General features: G+C 48.3%; 1 protein-coding gene across 1 annotated transcript in view; it reads right to left on the reverse strand.

Annotated features, from left to right (window-relative positions):
• FLI1 (Fli-1 proto-oncogene, ETS transcription factor) overlaps positions 1 to 15,671 on the reverse strand; it is a 133,895-nt gene extending 118,224 nt beyond the window's left edge. The window contains exon 1 of the mRNA XM_055581196.1: positions 15,338 to 15,671. Coding sequence (XP_055437171.1) covers positions 15,338 to 15,355 — 18 coding nt within the window. The 5' untranslated portion in view covers positions 15,356 to 15,671. The remainder of the gene's footprint in view (positions 1 to 15,337) is intronic.
• Positions 15,672 to 19,963: the final 4,292 nt, after the last annotated feature.

Here is a 19,963-nt window from a genome sequence, read left to right on the forward strand (position 1 = left end):
AGCACGTTTCCAGACAAGCAGTCTGCCCTTTTTCTCTCCTCTTTCTTGAAAAGTGCAGAAAGTACAGGTGTCCCTCGAGTCCTTGACTTCAAAAGAAGTCCTGTGTTGCAGCAAAGACCTTATTTGATCAAGACTGGCTGTACTTGTTGCCCCCAATATGCTCTTATGGTAGAGAAAACCAAGGTCAGTACAGTCTGCCCCTTGTTTGCAAGGGTTCCTCATCCCTATATGCAACTGATCGCAGACGTATTATAATAGTATTTCTGATCTGTGGTGGGTTGAATCTGCCGAATGGAGAAGTTGAGGATATGGACAGCAAAGTGTAAGGGACTTGAGCATCTGCTGATTTTGGAATCCTGGAGCCAATGCACAGGGTGGTACCAGAGGTGGACTGTACGTATATGGTTTTCTACAGATAGCATTTTGGGGACTGAGAGAGATAATGCATGGGTCTTTGTTCTCTAAGATTCCTGACTGGTCACAGAGGTAGGTACAAGACTGGTGGCAGAGCTGGGAAAAGAAAAGATCTCATGTTTTTCTGTATCAGTGCAGAAAATTTAGCCCTTTTCTCCTGGCATCCTCAAAGCAGGTTATTTGAGGCTTAGTATCTTCACTGAGCCCTTACCTACCCTCACACACTCATCTCACACCATACAGTTTCTGAGTGACTTTTTTCTCGAGATCACCCCTTTTCAAAGCATTTACATCTAGAAATGATTACACTGAGGACTGGGTTGGGAAAAATCGATGTGAATTATCCATGATAATTCCTGTTGTCTGAAAAATACATCTTTTGCCAGGGGAGCTACATTGCAGTTTCAACTGTTTTCCATTTCAAATCAGTGAGTGATCTTTGTAAAGAGAAAGGCTGCATTTGAGTGGCTGCATGACTGCTTAGATGCCTGGGCGGTTCCTATGGAAAGTGCCCTGTTTGACCCCACAGGAGAATTATACAATGGCCAGGAAATAAGACTGAAAGGCAAAGAAAGCAGGTTCACCTGTGGATCCGATGAGGCTTGATATCTTTACTTGTGGAAACACTCTAATCGTGAAATGTAGGGAATGGATACCTGCGTTCCGCTGTCCAGTTCTCATCTTTAGACACATCACACCTTGAAACCTAGATACTTCTTTGGTATGATGGCCTCTTGTCTTCTAACAGTCTCAGGGGTGGGTACTCAGTTAGCAACGTGCAATGTCTGCCTTGGGCAATATGACAAATACAAGCAATGTTTTTTAACTTGACTGTTTTGTGCAGCCTGTGGGATCTTAGTTCCCTGACCAAGGATAGAACTGGGGCCTGTGCCTTGGAAGCACAGAGTCTTAGCCACTGTATCACCAGGACATCCCCAGGCAGCTCTCTTAGTAGTGTTCTCAAAGTTATGACCAAACTAGATAGCATATTCAAAAGCAGAGACATTTCTTTGCCAACAAAGGTCCGTCTAGTCAAGGCTATGGTTTTTCCAGTAGTCATGTATGGATGTGAGAGTTGGACTGTGAAGAAAGCTGAGCACCGAAGAATTGATGCTTTTGAACTGTGGTGTTGGAGAAGACTCTTGAGAGGCCCTTGGACTGCAAGGAGATCCAACCAGTCCATCCTAAAGGAGATCAGTCCTGAGTGTTCATTGGAAGGACTGATGTTGAAGCTTGAAACTCAATACTTTGGCCACCTCATGCGAAGAGTTGACTCACTGGAAAAGACTCTGATGCTGGGAGGGATTGGGGACAGGAGGAGAAGGGGACGACAGAGGATGAGATGGTTGGATGGCATCACTGACTCGATGGACGTGAGTCTGAGTGAACTCCGGGAGTTGGTGATGGACAGGGAGACCTGGCGTGCTGCGATTCATGGGGTCTCAAAGAGTTGGACATGACTGAGCGACTGAACTGAACTGAACTGAACTGCTTACCGGGAATTAAGCTAAAGCCCTTTCAGAAATAAGGTGTAGAGTAGGAGGTGAAACCAAGTGGTAATGGGTAATATGGAGTCCTCTAAGCGAAAGAGGAAAGAAACGCCTTTATCCCAATTTCTGGAATTTCCTCTTCAGTTAACACCAGTGATCCTTGGGATACAATTTGAAGTTTCTTTTCTTATATGCATGTTTCTAGAGTTAGAACTTCAAACAAAGATAAGCTGACATCTCTAAATAAGAGATTCTTTGCTGACAGATTATGTTGAATTAGGGTGACAAAAACATAAACCCTATACACAGAGGTCTTCATGTGACTCCTGGAGGTATATGTGTGTATGGGGTGGAGGAGGTGCTCAGGAGGAGAATGGGTTAATTTTCCCTCTTGGAGTAAAATCAAACTACAACTACGATGAGTTTGAGTGCCTCCTTGACCCCTGAGAGTTGCACCCGAGGTCCACCGTGAGGACATACACAGGGCAGGGGGGTACACCACAGGCGGTAAAAAACCCAAAGCCAAGCACACGGCCTCCACATTGAGAATAAAACATTTTAAATAATAGGTTCTTCAGTGCTAAATGATGTTTGGTTCCAAGGATCCTTGGAGCTATGGTTTTCTTTGTTCTGCCAAAGGAAAAAGGAAATACATCAGGAAGCTGGGCCAGTCCACAGGAAGTCTCACTTGAGCTGATAAAAGGAATTGATGTGAGGTGGCTGGGGATGCAGTTATAAGTCAATCAGCCTTGAAATAACAAGAAATGCTATTCGGGAGAAACTGGAGCCTGAAGTTAACCTTTCTTGACGACTCCCTTTTAACCTTGCAAAATGTCCCCTTCTTTGTCTTTCGTAGAAACACATCCCCCCATCAGATTTTTTTTTAAGTGTGTGTAATTTATGTGTGTGTGTAAGTGAAAGAGAATGAAAAAGACAGCCAGAGTTAGAGCCAGAGAGGAGAAGAGAAAGCATAAAATTGTATAAGAGGAAGCATCATTGAGTCAAAGAATATGCTATTCTCTACTGAGCTACAAGAGCTTTTTTTTTTTTTTTTTTTTTTTTACATCAAATCATCTTGACAGCTCGTAGAGGGTGGGACGATCTGAGAGAGTGGCACTGACATATAGGCACCTCCACGTGTAAGATGGAGAGCTGGTGGGAGCCTGCCATACAGCACAGGGAGCTCAGCTTGTGCTCTCTGAGGACCTGAGGACCTAGAGGGGTGGGTTGGGAGTGGGCTGGAGGGAGGCTCAAGAGGAGGAGATATATGTATACATATAGCTGATTCAGTTGTTGTACAGCACAAACAAACACACATTGTAAAACAACTAAACTCCAAGAAAAACAAACTTAAAAAGTAAAATGGAACTTGCCCGACTGCTACCCAGTCCATCTGCCAGCAGAGTCAGGCAGGGACTCTTAACCTGGGGAACAGAGGGCTGAACCCTTCTTAAGAACAGGATGTGGAGGATAGGGCGAGACCACAGACCCGTCTAGAGCAGAGGGGTCACGTAGACAAACACTACTGCCTGCGTGCTCAGTTGCTCAGTTGTGTCCAGTTCTTTGTGACCCCATGGACTGTAGCCCACCAGGCTCCTCTGTCCAGGGGATTTCTCAGGTAAAAACACTGTAGTGGGTTGCCATTTCCTACTCCAGGGGACCTTCCTAAGCCAGGAATCGAACCCAGGTATCCTGCATTGGCAGGTGGACTCTTTACCAGTGAGCCACTTGGGAAGCCCACCACCACCTGCAAGGCCTCCATAGATGGACTGAGTTTGGAGCTTCAGTTTTATGGATGTGCATGTGTCAAACTGGCAACGGATCACACAGGCTAAACTCTATGAACTTCGGAGGCAAACAGGATAAGGTTCAAATCATTGCCTTTCCACTTTCTGTCCTCTTGGCCTTGGATAAGTTACTTCACCTCTCCAAAATGAAAACAGTACATACAGCATAGGGTCGTTACAAGGATCAAAAGGGACTATGTCCTAGAGACCAGACTTGTGGTTGCCAAGCGGAGGGATGGATTGGGAGTTTGGGATTAGCAGATGCAAATTATTACATAGAGAATGGATAAACAAGGTCCTATTGTATAGCACAGGGAACTATATTCCATATCCTGTGATAGACCAAAATGGAGAATATGAAAAAGCATGTACATATATGTATAACTGAATGACTTTGCTCTACAGCAGAAATGAACTATCCTTGCATAAAATAAATTTTTTTAAAAAGTGAGCATGCCCATAAAGGCAAAAACAGCTATTGTTACACAGTCAGAGCTCAATAAATTGCTCCTTCTCTTCCTTCTCCTGATTCTGATCGTCTGCCCTCCATACTCGTCCCCTCGGGTGGAAGGTGAGTGTGTCTGTTGCTCTCAGGTGAGGAGTAGGAAAAGAAAGGCCTTAGTAAGGGCCATTGGGGCTCATGCAAAATGGTGGCTGATATGGTTTCAAACTGAATTGGGGCTTTTCAGGGTTGACTGTGTTTGCCCAAAGCCTAGCACCACTTCCTGTTTTAAGAAGAAGGAAAAAAAAAGCCTCCCAGAAAACTCATTTAAGAGGCTCAAAATCCTTCCTGGACATCAAATATGTCCTCAAAAAAAAATTTTTTTTAAGAGTTAAGTGTAAATGAATCAAAACCAGACAAATTCAATTTCCCTTCAATTAAACAGAATTTTTTTTTTTTAATCCAAGGAAAAGGCACTTGGGACCAAATGTGTTTTGGGTTTTAAATGAGACCAAATTTTGGGAAAGCGCGTAAGACCCCAAAACAGAGTCAGGCCCTATTCTTCGTTTACATTAACGCAAAAGGATTAACACAGCTCCAGTGTCGCTTGGTAATAAAAACACCAGCTCCCAGAAATTCATGAAGGCCCTCGTGAGACCCAGCCCCTCTCCGCCCAGCCTCCAACCGGCTCCCAGATCATTCTATGAATTATCCTTGGATTATGAAGAAGAATCACATGGGCTAGACAGAACTTCTGTGAGAGCTTCAGTCATCCAAGCCCTCAAATGAGAAATGCTTTTAAAGTCTGCCTGGGATTAGAGTCTTATAAACATGGGAGGTGAAAGGGACCTTTGAAATCATACCTTCATTTTATACATGAGAAAACCTTTACCACGAGGAAATTTACACAAATACTGATGCAGGGAAATGCCTTGTCTAAGCTCCCAGAACTCCTTTGGGGTAGAGCTGGGGCTACAATTCAGGTCCCCAGAACCTTGGCTGGACAGTTTTTCTCTGTATTTTACTGCGAAATGGAATCCCAGAGTCTCTGAGAGCAACACATTGGGGATAGAATGACAGTGTTCAGCTTATTCTTTTTTACAAATCTATTTCTAGTCCCTCTTTTACATCAGTTTTTAAAAGGATAAGAGTAATATATACTAGTGATTTAAAAAGTCAAATACTGCATGTTTATAGTGTGAAAAGTAAAAGTCCTGCCCATAAGTAGCCACTGTTAAAGTCAAAACACAAACACACACACACACACATCTATCTAATATGATTATTTATGCATAGACAACTTCTGGAAAAGTATATCCATAAATAAATAAATAAGCCTTTATCTTTTTTTATAGAAATGGAACCACACATTTTGTAATGTTTTTTTCCATGTATTAAGATACTTTGGAGAATTTTCTAAGTCAGTGTGTATACACAATTGATTTTATGCCACTTAACGACTACATATTTTTTTACCTGAGTCTTCTAAAGTCAATTTGTCTAGTACCCTATTGATGGATATTTAGAGTTTTCCCAATTCTTGCCCTTACCAACAAAAGACATCTTGTACATTTATCTTTGGTATTTGACTGAATATGTCTGATAAATTTTTAGAATTGGAATTATCATCAAATTTGTATATAAACACTTAACATCTCAATAAATGTTTCCAAATTGCCTCCTAGAGTGAGTGTACCAAGTTAGAGTCCCACTAGCAGGAATAGTGAGAGACATTTCCCTTTACTCTTTCTGCCATGAGGCAATAGTAAGCTGTTTTCATCTTTGCTATCCTCATGGGTGATAAATGTTGGAATTTCATTCATTTCATTTGAATATATAGATGCCTGAGATTATTTTCATATGCTTTCTGACCATTTATATTTCTTTTTCTAGCATTTATTTATAGCATTTTTGGTCTATTTTTCTGCTGTGTGGTCTACCTTTTTCTTATTTATTTGTAAACAGTCTTTATTATTATTTTTTAATTAACTTTTATTGGAGTATGATTGCTTTACAGTGTTGTCTTAATTTCTGTTGTTGTTTAGTTGGTAAGTCGTGTCCGACTCTTGGCGACCTCACAGACTGCAGCCTGCCAGGCTTGGGATTTCCCAGGCAAGAATACTGGAGTGGGTTGCCATTTCCTTCTCCAGGGGATCCTCCCGACCCAGGGATCGAAACTGCGTCTCCTGCATTGGCAGGCAGATTCTTTACCACTGAGCCACCAGGGAAGCCCTGTATCAGTTTATATATACACACACATATATCCCCTCTTTTTTTGGATTTCCTTTCCATTCAGGTCAGCACAGTGCTTGAGTGGAGTTCCCTGTGCTACACAGTTGGTTCTCATTAGTTAATGTATTCCACACACAGTGTCAATGATGTATATATGTCAATCCCAATCTCCCAATTCATCCCACCCCACTTCCTCTTTGGTATGTTTGATCTTTATGTCTGTGTCTCTACTTCTGCTTTGTAAATAAGAGCATCTATACCATTTTTCTAGATTCCACATAATCTTTGTGTTTTAAGACATGTGCCCTCTGCTTGATGGATGGGAAATAGTCTTTCTCAGTTTCTCATTTGTCTTTTCACTTTACTTATGGTATTTTTCTTGATGTCAATATACAAAAGGAGGAACTAGAGCTGAGACAGGGAGAATAAGAAGAAGAAAGAGTTTCCTTGGCTGAAACCCTGGATTTCCAAAAATGTCCATTCCAGGACTAGTATCACCCAGAGTAAAAGGGCAATTAAAAAATTATAGGCTGGGTGTTACCCTTGGGAAAATGTGCCTACACTTCCTTGTAATACAAAGCCATGGATAAAGAGGCCCCTAGTGAGTACTGCTTCTTTTGGAAACTTTAAAATCAGTGAGCAGAGAAACCTCTACCCTCTAGATGCCTAGAAGAAGCAGTCAAGACATCCGGCTCTTGTTCGTTTATATAAAGCTTTGTGCCTGGCAATAGTTTTCAGTGTTTAGTTGAATGAGTAAATGCATGAGTAAGAATTAAGTGATAAATCCCTAAAGACAAAAGAACTCTTCAGGCCTAAGAATTTCAACCTAGGGAACTTCTCTGGTGCTCCAGTGGCTAAGATTCCATGGTCCCAGCGCAGGGGGCCTTGGTTTGATCCCCAGTCAGGGAACTAGATCCCATACGCTGCAACTAAGAGTTCGCAAGCCACAACTAAAGATCCCGCATGCGGCAACTAAGACCCAACACAGTCAAATAAACAAAAATTTTAAAAATAATTCCCTCTAAATACATGCATCGATATACATTGTAACAGCGTTGACAACTCACAAACTGGGTAATTTTATAATATCAACCTGTTTGTTTTCACATTTCTTCTACAATACTGCAAAACTGTTCACTCTCAGACTCCTTCTCATGGAAAAGCAATGAATTCCCATGTATGAGACCTAAAAAGTCTCTTCTTGGATTGTTAGATTCCAGTAGACACCTGAAAGCCACGGCGGTCTAGAAATGCAGAGTGGAAGCTCCCATGGTACCTGTCACACTGCTCACCTACTCGTGCACACTGGGCTGCGACACACGCTCTTTCGTTCCCGGGGACACACGTGGCCATCTGAGAAAATGGGCCCTGCCGTGGGGAATGCATTTCAAGTCTGCATTCTCTTGGAAGTGAAAACTTACATACTCTGGAATTTTGATCATGACCTAAACGGCAGGCACACTGTTCCCCAAAGAGGGAAAATATCTCAAATATTCAGTATTTTGGTTCATTTTTGTGGGTAGAAGCCATTTTGAAGCTGTTGTGAAGTAGATCTGAAGGATCTGAAAAGGCGTCTGAGCACCTGATTTCTGGTTGTCCTTGGAAAAATAGTGATAAGTCACATAGGTTTTGGTTTGCGCGGGAGAAATGTCAGTATTTCAAAGTGAGATGATGGGCCCGGCCAGTCTATGAAAGTATGTCAGATCTGTCTGAATTTCCATAGAAATTGGATTTGCGTTTCAGGAAACAGCTTTTCCTTTTGTCTCTTCTCATTTACTATCTGCTGACTCATTCTAAAAAGGAACTAAGTTGGTAGCCCAGGATGGATGGCCTGGTTGAAAAGACAGCTTGTGGCGAAGTCTCTAGAACACTGTGAAAGAAGACACAATCAGAGAAGGGAAGGAGAATCATATTTGTATCGGATCTGGTGAAATAGAGTTTCTCCTCTCTGCCTTGACTCCATATTTAATAATCAAACAGCTGACAACATAGTCTGGTGCCCTGAATCTATGACTGGTTGTCTAATCCTTTCTGCTACTTAATTCTTGCGGCCTCTGATAAGTGATAGAGCCACTTCCATCTCCATTTCTTTTTCGTTTTTGTTTTCCATCTCCTAAGGAGCAGGATGAGACTAGGATGAGATTCCATTCCTGACAAATTTTTAGAGTTATATAGATCAGCCCTCTACTAAAAATTTTGTGATTCCTCCTTTCCACATGTTTTGCAAGACCCAAATCCTCTCTTACAGTATTTAAGATCATCCATAATCTATTCCATCCAATATTTCCACTTTACCTTCTCCTTCATATGCCCCACCCCCACAGTATTCTACTTTCCTAGAAAGCCCTTGACCCATATCTTCCTGTGCAAGTCCTACCCATCTTTCAAAGTCAAGGTCTACCTGGGCCAAGAGGCCTTGCGGCTGGTGTGAAGAAAAACAAACAAGCATTCTGGACACAGAAACACACTGGGCTTGAAAACCAAGTATGTCACCTATTCGCTGTCATCTTAGGGTTACTTAACCTCTCTGAACTTTCATTTCTCCCTGATAAAACAGAGATGTGACGATACTACCTCCCAAAGGGTTGTTGTGAACATTAAATGCAAGGATGAACATGAAAATGCTTTGTAAACAGAAAGAGGCAAACACATGACTACTTCTGTCTTTTCTGTGTCTCTCCAGTTGAAATTGCTCTTTCCTTCTTCTACTGCACACACACTACTGCATTCTGCTGGGTGTGCATGCACACACACACACAGCTTCTCCTCCTGCTGTGTCTCTAGGGCAGGAGCCCTTTTGCCACCAGCCTGGTGTCTTGATAGCATTTAGTACCTAGTTCAGCCCCTGCCTCACAGCCATGCAGCAGACCTCCTGACCTGCACCAACACAGGTGGCATCAGCTTATGATGCCCATGAGACCAAGGTGACAAGTTCCCATAAGACCAGCTCACTCTGCGCAGAAAAGGGTTAGTCCATAGACTGTCTAATTCTGTCAAATGTCCAAGACATCTGTTAAGATGTCCCTAAGGGTGACAATACGGGGATAGACAAACCCCATCCATTGCCTCTAGGGGAATATCTCAAAGTCTGGGCCACTGACATTGGGTCTATCAGGTCAGTAGAAAAAGTAGAGTGATATCATTTAGCAAAACTGTCCCACTGTTTTGCTTTCCTGTGAATGGGAAATATAGATAAACATAAAATGCATCCCATGAATGGGATGAACACCATAGATAAATATTATTGAAGTAACAGAAAATGAAACAGGGCGTAGTTTTCTGCAGAGAGAAAGACACCTGCATAGCTCTGAGATTTCAAAAAAACCTATTATGGCTGGTTGAAGATTTTGTGAGACTGTGTGTGTGTGTGTGTGTGAGTGTGTGTGTGTGTGTAGGTAGAGGCCAATGTCCTTTAGTCTTCTCCATTTGTCACAAAGCAACAAACAAAAGATAAGGCTTAGAAAAACTGTTTCAAGATAGGCCAAAAAAGAAAGACTTGTTATTCAAAACAAAACAAAAACATTATTCTCTACCTACATAATGCAACTGCTTGTCTCAAATAAATGAAAATAGTAGATGTTTTTCATTCCAACCCTAAATAGTTAGGTCCTAATCTGAAAATCTTTTTATCAAGCTTCAAGCAGGGTAAGACTTTTCCCAAGAAGACAAGGACCTTGCTGAGGGCCTGAGTGTTGACTTACAACATAGGGATATTTTCTGATATTTGAGGGATGATAAAGGCCTCAGACCATTAGAAATCCAGCCTGGTGGTTCATCATTATAAAAAATTTTCCAACTTTTTCTTTTGCTGGGGCAACTCAATGCTAACATTTGTCTAACGTTGCATTTCTTTAAAAAAAAAAAAAAAAGATTTGGTTTAAATGAACCACTTTTTAAAGCCAGTGCCAAGTTAACTGTTTGACCCCAAATAAAAAGAGACATTGAAATTCTAAATCTTATATAATGCAGCTGTTATTAAAAGATCTACTTACTACACAGACTAGAAGGTAGACCCATAAGATACATTCTAATGCATCTGAATACATTCTATTTCAATAGTCAAATATTCAATTATTAAAAGAACTGAAATAGTAATTCAGCCCACCTGTCCCTGGCCTGTAAAGGGGCCTATTTAAGTAAAATGCTCTATTTCTTTTTGTCTCGTGGTAGTGGAGACCTTGTTTGTCTACAGAAAGAGGAGGATTTGTTTTGGAGAACAGTTATGTAAAAATCCTATACAAACATTTGAGATTTTTTTCTGAAGTATGGAAATACAATTCTATTAAATAAGAGAAATAGTCTTTAGTCCAAACTGTCAAGATTCTCCATAATTTTTTTAATGGCTTATCTGCCTCTGTCTCTCTTTCTCACACATACACACCACTTCCAGGATCCTACAATTCATAATAATGTAATGAAAGCAAATGAAATGTTCCTAGGAAGTGGAAAGAACACTGGCCCGAGGGTAAGGACCCTGCATTCTCACCCTGACTCTGTCACTAGTCAGCTGTGTGATCTTGGATAATTCAGCAAACACCTCTGGGCCTCAGTTTCCCTCCCATAAAACAAGGATATGGAGCTAAATAACCACTAAAGCTCTAAAGTTGCAGTCCTGAAAGCCTAAAGTGGAACAACAGCAGACGTGGGAGGAAGCTTTTTTGGTAGAAATTATTCAGGAACAAAACAGGATTCACCACTTGGTGACTCCCCAAGGGAGGCAATTCTCTGTGGTCACCAGACAGAGACACAGCTTGAGGTGCCCTGAGTTTTCGTGAGTCCAGGTGCTATGAAGGTTAATTAAAGGCACAGGTGGGGGAACGGTTCACTCCCAGAGTGAAGGCAGCGTCCATCTTTAAGGACAGAAGTAAAGTCTTTGTTCCCAGGTACCCCTCACTCTCGGAGAAGGCAATGGCAACCCACTCCAGTACCCTTGCCTGGAAAATCCCATGGATGGAGGAGCCTGTTGCTTTCTTCCAGCGGGCTCATCCTGAAGTTTTCCAACTGGACACACAGTGTCCGTGGTGACTTGCCGCCTGGGCCAGTATGGCTTATGGACTCTGATGGTTTTCAAAGCCCAGCTGACACTTCAGCCCTCCTTTCCCATTTTGTTCTCCCCACATGTACTGTTGTGTGGTGCGGTGCTTTCCCGAGGTAAATGATGAAAACTGACTGTATTTCGGCTCACCTGGGACTCTGTTGGAAGCACCCTCCTGACCATCCTGGCTATCTAACCACATCCCTGTCTATTCCCTAATCCGCTTTATTGTTCTTCAGAAGACGTATCAGGTTGGACACACAATTATTTATGTATGTGTCTGTCTCCTCCGCCAGAGCATAACTTCCAGCACGGTTTTGATTCCTATCTTGGTGGCTCAGACGGTAAAGAATCTGCCTGCAATCCAAGAGATGCAGGTTCAGTCCCTGGGTCAGGAAGATTCCCTGGAGGAGGGCACGGCAACCCACTCTAGTATTCTTGTCTAGAGAATCCCATGGACAGAGGGGCTGGCGGGCTTCAGTCCATAGGGTCGCAAAGAATCAGACGTGACTGAGCAACTAACACTTTCACTTTTCACTTTAGCCTCAACACATAAAGCAGAGCTTTGGAACATAAGAGACACCTAATTAATATTTGTAGAATTAATGAAAGATGTATATAATAAATCCAGACCTATGAACTAATTTTCTGGCCAATTGATCCCCACAAGTCCTGTCCCCAAGCAGAAAGTCAACTAACATACAGTCAATGAAGGTACCAAACTTTATTGAATCCTTACTGTGACTTATGGCAAGAAGGTACTTTGGCTCCACTTTACAGATGACAAAACTGAGTCTCCCAGAATGGAGACTGAGCCTGGGTTCTCTGACTCCAAGTTCCCAGTTCATTTCCCTATTTCATTCATCACATCTAAATTTTCTCTGATTGTTTCCCCATCTTTAATGGTAGCATATGCACTGACCGAATCAAGCTTCCACAGATGATATAAGCAGATTCAATTGAAGACTTCCTAGATATAAGATGCAGTATTTGAAACCAGGTCATTCTTAAAGCAGCAACCAGCATCACGTGCTTTTCAACAACTGATAACATCACTGTGGGGGAGCAGGGCGGGGTAAGGTGTTGTTTAATATTTAGACGGACTTGCCTGTGGCAAATGAAGAGCGGAAGGGCTCCAAGCAAATGTTGGTGCTCCCAACGTGATGTGCAGAGCCTTCCCAGGAGACTTTATTGGCGAGAAGAGAGCAGAATACAGAAGGACTTATTATAACAAGAGTGATGAGGTTGAGGTTTTGTAATCACAAAATAAAAAGCTTCTGCAAAAAACTTCCCTGGCAAACTGGACCAAAAAGCTTCCCCAGTGATGAGATCCAGAGGTATTCTGAAATATCAACATGCTTTATAGATGAAGAAGAAATACGCAGGTGCATAAAAATCACATCCCCAAATCAGTCAAAGATGATGTGTCAAGGCCATTCAAACTGCAAACACACATTCTGGATTTGTGTCTACAAATTCCACATGGTACGTGCTGTCTTCTGAGCTCTCTCAGTCTAGAACTGGATTTCCTGAACTTGGAGTTCCATGTTCTTGCAAGAGCATGTGAGCAAGATATCCTAGGAACTGAAAGGATTGGAAAGATACTATTGCAGAGGTAATTCAGTCCCACTGTTTCACTTTTACAGAGTCTGAAGCTCAAACTGGCTTCGTGGACTGTGCATCCTCACACAGACACCAGAAGTCCCGGGGCCTCTCCTTGTCCATGTCCTCTCCACACAGAGTGTTGGAACCCCTGTGGGAGTGGGGTCTGGGAACCCCAAGACCCGAAGGTCACACATGAACAGGAAACTGTGGCTTTCACACAATTTAAATACCAAAGTATACACTAAAGACTCAGTCCTTCAGAACGCTGGGCAGTTCTGAACGCTGGGCAGAAGATGACGACTTGAAAAGCCACTGCTCTGCTGGTCGGTCTCATATTCAGGCAAGCTGGATGGGAGATGGAAGGTGCCCCAGGGGAAGGTCTGGACGGACTGACGGGCTTCCATCACCCCTGCAGCAAAGAAGCCTGTCACGCCCCACCAGGGTCCTGGCCTAAGCTTGCTCTCACTGCTGGCCATGCCAATCCCTGCGTGTGCATCTACAGAGGTTAGCACATTCTGGGTACACAGACCACAGCTTCCTCCCTACCCTCAGGGCCTGTGCTGAGAGGTCTGAGCACTGGGGAGACATTGCTTCACTTCTCCTTAGGGTGTCCACATCAAGACCCTGGAGCCATCTTACCATCCTTCCGGGTCAGAGGGGGGCCTTCTGGGCCAGTGGCAAGTGTCCTGGTGAGGGGAGTTTTCTAGACTGGAGCATCTTATTACTAAACCAGACATACCAAGACACTTGCACACACCCACCAAAAGAAGAGAGAGAGACATTAAATGACCAGTGACAGGACCCCCATCTACTGGTTCCCCCCTACAGCAACCTCATCTCCTCAACTGACACCTCACCCACACACTTTAAACTGGAGGAACCCAGACTCACAGAGGCTCCTTTTAACCCAATACAATCAGTAATCTCATCTCCAGATTTTCAAGTTCCTGCTGTTGGTGCCTTTTACTTAAGTCAGCATATTTCAAACTCTCAGAAGAAAAAAAAAAAAAAACTTAGAAAATAAAACCACTACCCCACCCAAATGATAAAAATCTCTTGAATTCTCCAAGCCCAACATCTGAGCCTCCTCTTACTCACCCCTGAGCAAAGATTTGATTCCTTTGAGTTCGGGGAATGGTGGGCTCTGCCAGTCCCCTCCTCACCAGCCTAATAGATTTTCCAGACCGGCTCGGGCTTGCAGTTGTGGGATAGCCTCGCAGCCAACTCCTGGTCCCATTCATTCCTCTCGGTCCTCTAAGGCCCGTCACATTAGGGGCTGTCCCTCCTCTCTGCTCCTGACCCCACTTCCCCCTTCCAGAGGGAGCAGGCAGTGAACCCTCCTTAAGTCTGCGGTGAAACCCAGACCCTGACCCGTCCCTCTGGGCTGCACTTGGCAAGCTGGACCCGGGCGCGAGACGAGGGTAGGGGTGGGAATAGGAAGGATCTGGCCACCTGGCAGCCCCCAGGGCGGCTCAGGGCTGCTCCCTTTAGGAGGAGCGGCTCCGCAGGAGAGGGACCCTCCTCGAGAGGCGGGAGGGAGTCCTGCCCCGGAGCTGGCGCAGCCGGGGCGCGGAGTGCCGGAGCCGGGCGTGCGGAGAGCCGCGCGAGCCGTCCGGGAAAGTGATGCCGGGCGGAGGAAAGGCAAGGAGAGTCCGGCCCGTTAGTCCCGGGGAGTCGGCAGCTCCCAAGCGCCAAGAACCCGGCAAGAGAAGTACCAAGAGGAAGGGAAACCGGCCCGCGCTGACATGTAAACAGGGCTTCCACCCGGAGGAGCCCTCGCACACAGATCCCCGGACACACTCACTCGCACCCCGATCCGCCTGCAACCAATCCACTTGCCCGCCCCTGGGCCCACCAGGCAGGAGACCCGGCGGCTGGCGGCTGCGCGCCCGCCCCCGCCGCCTTCTGCCTCGGGGGAGAGGAAGCCGCCGGCCGCCGGGCGGGTGCCCAGAACCGGGACCGGGGTGCCCGGCTCGCCGGGTGGGAGTGGGGGCCCGGGAGGTCTCCGGTCCCCGGCTGCGATGGGCGCCCGGCTCCCGGGGTTTCACGCAGCCGGCCCCACCCGCACGCAGTCCGGCCGGCAGCGCCGTGGGAGGGGGCCGGGCTTCGCTCGGGGGCAAGGGGTGCGGGGGAGATCGCTCTCTCCGCGGAGCCCGGCGGGTCGCCCCCGCCTGCGAGACTCGCCACCGGAGCGCGGGAGGAGACGGCGCGAAGCCGGGGTGCGGAAGGAAGGGAGAGTGGCCACGTCTTCCGGGACCCCGGCGCCCCGCGCCCAGCCTGCCCGCCGCCTCGGCGCCCCAACCGGCTCCGCGCCCACCGACCGGTCGCTTACCTTAATAGTCCCGTCCATTTGGCCAAGTCTGCAGCCGAGCCCCCCAATATTCCACACATTGACCCGGTTACAGCCTGACCTCGCAGCCCCTTCGGATTAGCCCGGCGCGGCCTCTCTGGCGCCCTGGGCCCTCCCTGCGTGCCCCCCGCGAGCGCCCTGCCCTCGCTCCCCGGTGCACGTTTGTTGTTGTAGCGGAGCGAAAAAGAGACAGTTAACCGGATGAAACTTTTTTTTAGCTAATTTTGGGAAGTGACTTCACTTTGCGAATGGGGAGGAAGTCCTATCTCTCTCTCTCTCTCTCTCTGTCTCGCGCTCTCCTCTCTTCTCTTCTCTCCCCTCTGCTCTCCCTCGTCTTCCCTCCCCCCACACCCCCTCTTCGCCCCCCCCCCTCCTCCGCCGCCGCTCCTGCTTTTCGCATCACACACACTATATAAATATACGCGGAGATGCCCAGATACATTCATGCGCTGCGTACACAGGATACTTGTTCCCGGGAGATAAGGGCGAGCTGGGAACAATGCCGGGGTCCACGCCCGGTGCTCGCGCCCTGATTCCCAAAGTCTGCACGAACCCACCCCGCCGCCCCCCTCCCCAACCTTCCCCCCAAGTCCAAGACCGAACGCCTTTGGCCTCCTTCCTTTTCCCGGGGCCGTTGGCCGAAGGTGGCCCTCCTGACTCATTCACTTTCCGTTTCTTCCCACAGATACGTTCATTAATGTCTTTTCCAGCCGGAGTCAAACTTTTTTGGGGGGGCGGGGGGCGGAAGAGTTTACTGGGGCTAAGGATAACCTGGAGCCTACCGCCCGGGAAGATCCGGACGCAGACCGAAGCCGACAGACCATTCGAAAGTGCATCCAATGGGAAGTTTTCCACTCCGGGCCCTCGGCTGCGGAGTCGCACAGACTCGCGGAGCACCCGCTCACCCAGCGACGCGGACGCCGGGCCGTTTCGGACCGACCCCGGCCGTCGGGGGCGTGGACTCGGCTCCGAGCGCTGCGAGCTGAGGGACGTCCTCGGGGCGGCGCGCCTCTGCTCTGGGCTACTGGAGAGCTCCCGGCGCCCGCCGAGGGCCGGTCCCTGCGGCACCCCAGGCCACCTCTCCGCGCCTTCTAGGTCAACCCCCTGGCGCATACCCCCGACCCGATGGCCCAAGCCCTGGAGCCCGGGTCTGAGCCGTCCAGGCAATGCCACCTTGGGCCCCAAGAAACCTACGCAACGACGAGATGATCAGTCCAGGCTGGCCGGCGGGTCTGCAAAGCCCAGCAGGCAGCATCCATGAAACGCCCCAGACTTCTCGCGGGGAGACCCCCGGGGCCGATGCTCCAGACCGTCACCCCATCCAGTTCTGAGGCCAGCCTCCCCTCGGCCCGCCCTGCAGGGCCCTGCGACCCGGAGGCCTCCCGGGTCCCCCAGCACTGCCCCTCTCCCGCTCTAGCTGGGGCACGGAGGGGACCCTCGGGTACTCTCGGCCTGACTCCTCCGCTTCTTTCTCCCCGACTTCCGAAACAGGTTACCTTGTCCACGCTCTCCAGACCACGCTTTGGACTTTCCCACTTTTATTTAAGAGTCCATCCGGAGAAGGAGGGGGAAAAAAAATCCAGAGGAGATCCGAGTCAATTGGAAAGAAAAAATTTCAAAAGGGTGTCCACAGCGGCGAAAAAGGTGACTTATTAATTCTTTATTTCTTCAGGAGCACTTGAGCCCGAGAGCTCGTTGGCCTCCCTCCCTCCCTCCCCCCACCCCCCTCTCGAAATTAGTCTCATCAATTCAGCTCCAATTTTGGGTTCGAATACAGACACGGGTCTGAACGTGACCAGACCTGGAGTGGCGGGTGCAGCTTGCCAGCAATTGAGACTTGGTGTGTGTAAGGGGGAGTGGGGTGGGGGGATGCGGTGGGGGTTGGATGGGGGCCGGGCCGGCCCCCCCACCTCCTGTCTGCTTCTCAATCCAGGGGTCTGCTCGGGGGCTCCCCTGGGACCGCCACATCTGGTTACCGCTAGCGGGGTCAGTACCCCCCTTGCCTGGGGCCACCAGTTCTGGAGTTCAATTAAAAGAAATCAGGCTTAACCCTTTCCTCCCCTCGGCCCCACCGCCCGCCCTCTCACTCTTCTCTTCAGCGTTTCCACATGCTTTCCAGAGAGGAAAGAGGTTAAAGGGAAAGGAAGAATGAATTACATCCTTTCAAACCCCAAATTGTTTCCTTTTCAGCCCAGACTCTGCCGACCTTCAAACGACAACAAGGCTTTCAGGAGGGCGCGGGGAGACCGCTTCCCACCCAGATCCGACCAGAAACCCGGCACCCTCGGCCACATTCCCCCTCTTGCAGGCAGAGAGAACTCCACTCTACCACTGGAGGCCCCCTTCCTGGAGCTGGGCAAACACTCAGACCCTTAATGGCCACCGCAGGCCAGCCAGCGGCTCCCCTTTCTACACCCAGTCCTCCCCCCAGTACTTGAGAAGCTACCCCTGTGGCAAAACATTGGCCAGGCAGCTCTTCCCAGCTCCTATCCCAACAGCTAATAACAGACTGCATTCACTGCTCTGGTCAGTAAGTCACCCCAACATTCCTCGTACCCCCTTAACTCCTTTTAGCAGAAGCTGCCTCTCCCCTTGGGAGAACTCAATGGGGGACGAGATTAAAATGAAGACTTGCCCTCCAGACTGAGCTGTGCAACTCAACAGCACTTTCTTTTTCTGCCTATAAAACCAAAGCTTCTGGCAATTTCATAATTTTGAAGGCGGCGGGGAGGGGGAAGAGGCTGGCATTGGCATAGCTGTCATCCTTTAGTGAGTCACTGACTGGCACTGATGCCCTGGCTTTTGGTATTTACCAGCCCCTCCATGAGGAGCTCCTGTCGGTTCACAAGCTAGTCTTCCCAGAAAGAAGAGTCCCCACCCCAACTCTGAACAGCCGTCTGAAAGAATCTGAGCCTCCTTGCAACCCTTGTTGGCATGGTGGTGGGCAAAGCTGCCCACTTATGTAACTCTGGGTTTGAAGTCCCACTCCATGGCTGCTGCTGCTTTTTTAAATCCCGAAGGGGGAAAGAAGCCCTAACCAAACACAACAGTAAACAAGTCTGCCCTGTTTAATGTGGTTACCACCAGACATCTGGAAAGATGGTTTGATCCTGGCAGCTCACATTGTTTTCACGAGCAGCCAAAGAGAATATTTCGAATGTTTGCATTGAGACAAATTGATAGAGAGCCTGTGGTGAGGCGGCTGCAGATGAAAACTGTCTTGGAGCTAGGCAGGGGGGAACCTCTCCCCTTCTCTTGGCTCTCCCCACCCCTTCTCTATTTTGACCCCCTCTTTTGCCCTCTCCCCTTTCCCTCTCCTCTCCTTCCTCCAGGCCCAGCTAGGGGCTGGTTGGTTATCCCAGCCCACACACTTGCTCACATCCTTTTCCTGGCTCACCAGAGACTGCCCTGCCTCTCCCTTTTCCAGACTGGGCAGGGTTGGTGAGCAGCACCTGGTGCCCGCTACCATCCTGCCCACCCCACCAGCCCCACTGGCTTTCAAGTCCGAGGAAGCTCACAGCCGAGGGAGCCCTGGACCAGCGCTTAAAACAAAAACTATCCACTGGGGGAGCGGGGGGAGTGGACTAACCAACAAACAGCCCATTACATGGTTCTAAGGTCAGTTGCAGAAAGCATGCCCGGGGGGGGGGGGGGGCGTATATTCTGGAAACCTTAGGACTTGGGACATTTTTCACTGCAACTGTGGTGGGGTGACTTGCCTCTAACCATCCGCACGCACTTGACAATATTTTCAAAGATGCGGAAGTCCTGCTTCCCCCGGGAGGGGAGCGGCGGGGGTGAAACGTGTCTTGGCTCGCTCAATGTCAGCCCTTTTGACCCGGTCAAGACTTTTCCAGACGAAGCTTCCCCGGGTTTCTTCGGCCCCGGCCCGGGTTGGGGGTGGGAGGACGCGACAACCGGAGCCGGGTCCCTGGGGTGCCTCCAGACCTCGGGACGGCCGGTCACTTGAAACCCCTGAAAGATGCCAGGCTTGGCAGAGCGTGTGGGGCGGGTCCTTCCCCCTCCGGCCTCCCTCCTCGCGGCCCCTCCCGTCCGGCCGCCTCGGCGGGTATTCGAACGGGCAAGGCGGGTGGGGGAGGGGGACGCGGGGGAGGGATGGGTGAGCGAGCGCCAAAACTCCAGACTGCACAACTGCAGCTTCAAGTGTCTGGCCCCTCGCTCGAGGCCATAATTAATTTGAGATTTATTTTTATTGGAGAACTCGAGTCTCGTCTGACCTTAGCCAAACAAGGCAGCTCGAGCCGCCCCCTGGACGCGCTTGAATGCCGGGGAATATTTCTGCAGGAAGGCTCTGCAGGCGCGCCTGCTTTGAATTTGTTTCTCAGACTTCATCTACTCACAGATTGAAGGAAGATTTAGAGCCTCTGCCGGCCCGGCCCGCTCCCCACGCTCGTTCTTGCCTTAGCGCCAAGAGGGTTCAAAACGCTACGTGGGAGGCCGCGGCGGCTGGAGGGCCCGGAGGGGGAGGGTCTCTGCGCCCCGAGCCCGTGGCGCTCCCGGGCCGGGTCCCCAGACCACGCGGCGTCGAGGAGGAAATCCCAAGGGAGTCGGAGACTGACCAGAGAGCGCAGGCTGACAAGAGGTGGA

The sequence above is a fragment of the Bubalus kerabau genome, chromosome 5 (assembly GCF_029407905.1).
Source record: "Bubalus kerabau isolate K-KA32 ecotype Philippines breed swamp buffalo chromosome 5, PCC_UOA_SB_1v2, whole genome shotgun sequence".
Classification (NCBI taxonomy): domain Eukaryota; kingdom Metazoa; phylum Chordata; class Mammalia; order Artiodactyla; family Bovidae; genus Bubalus; species Bubalus kerabau.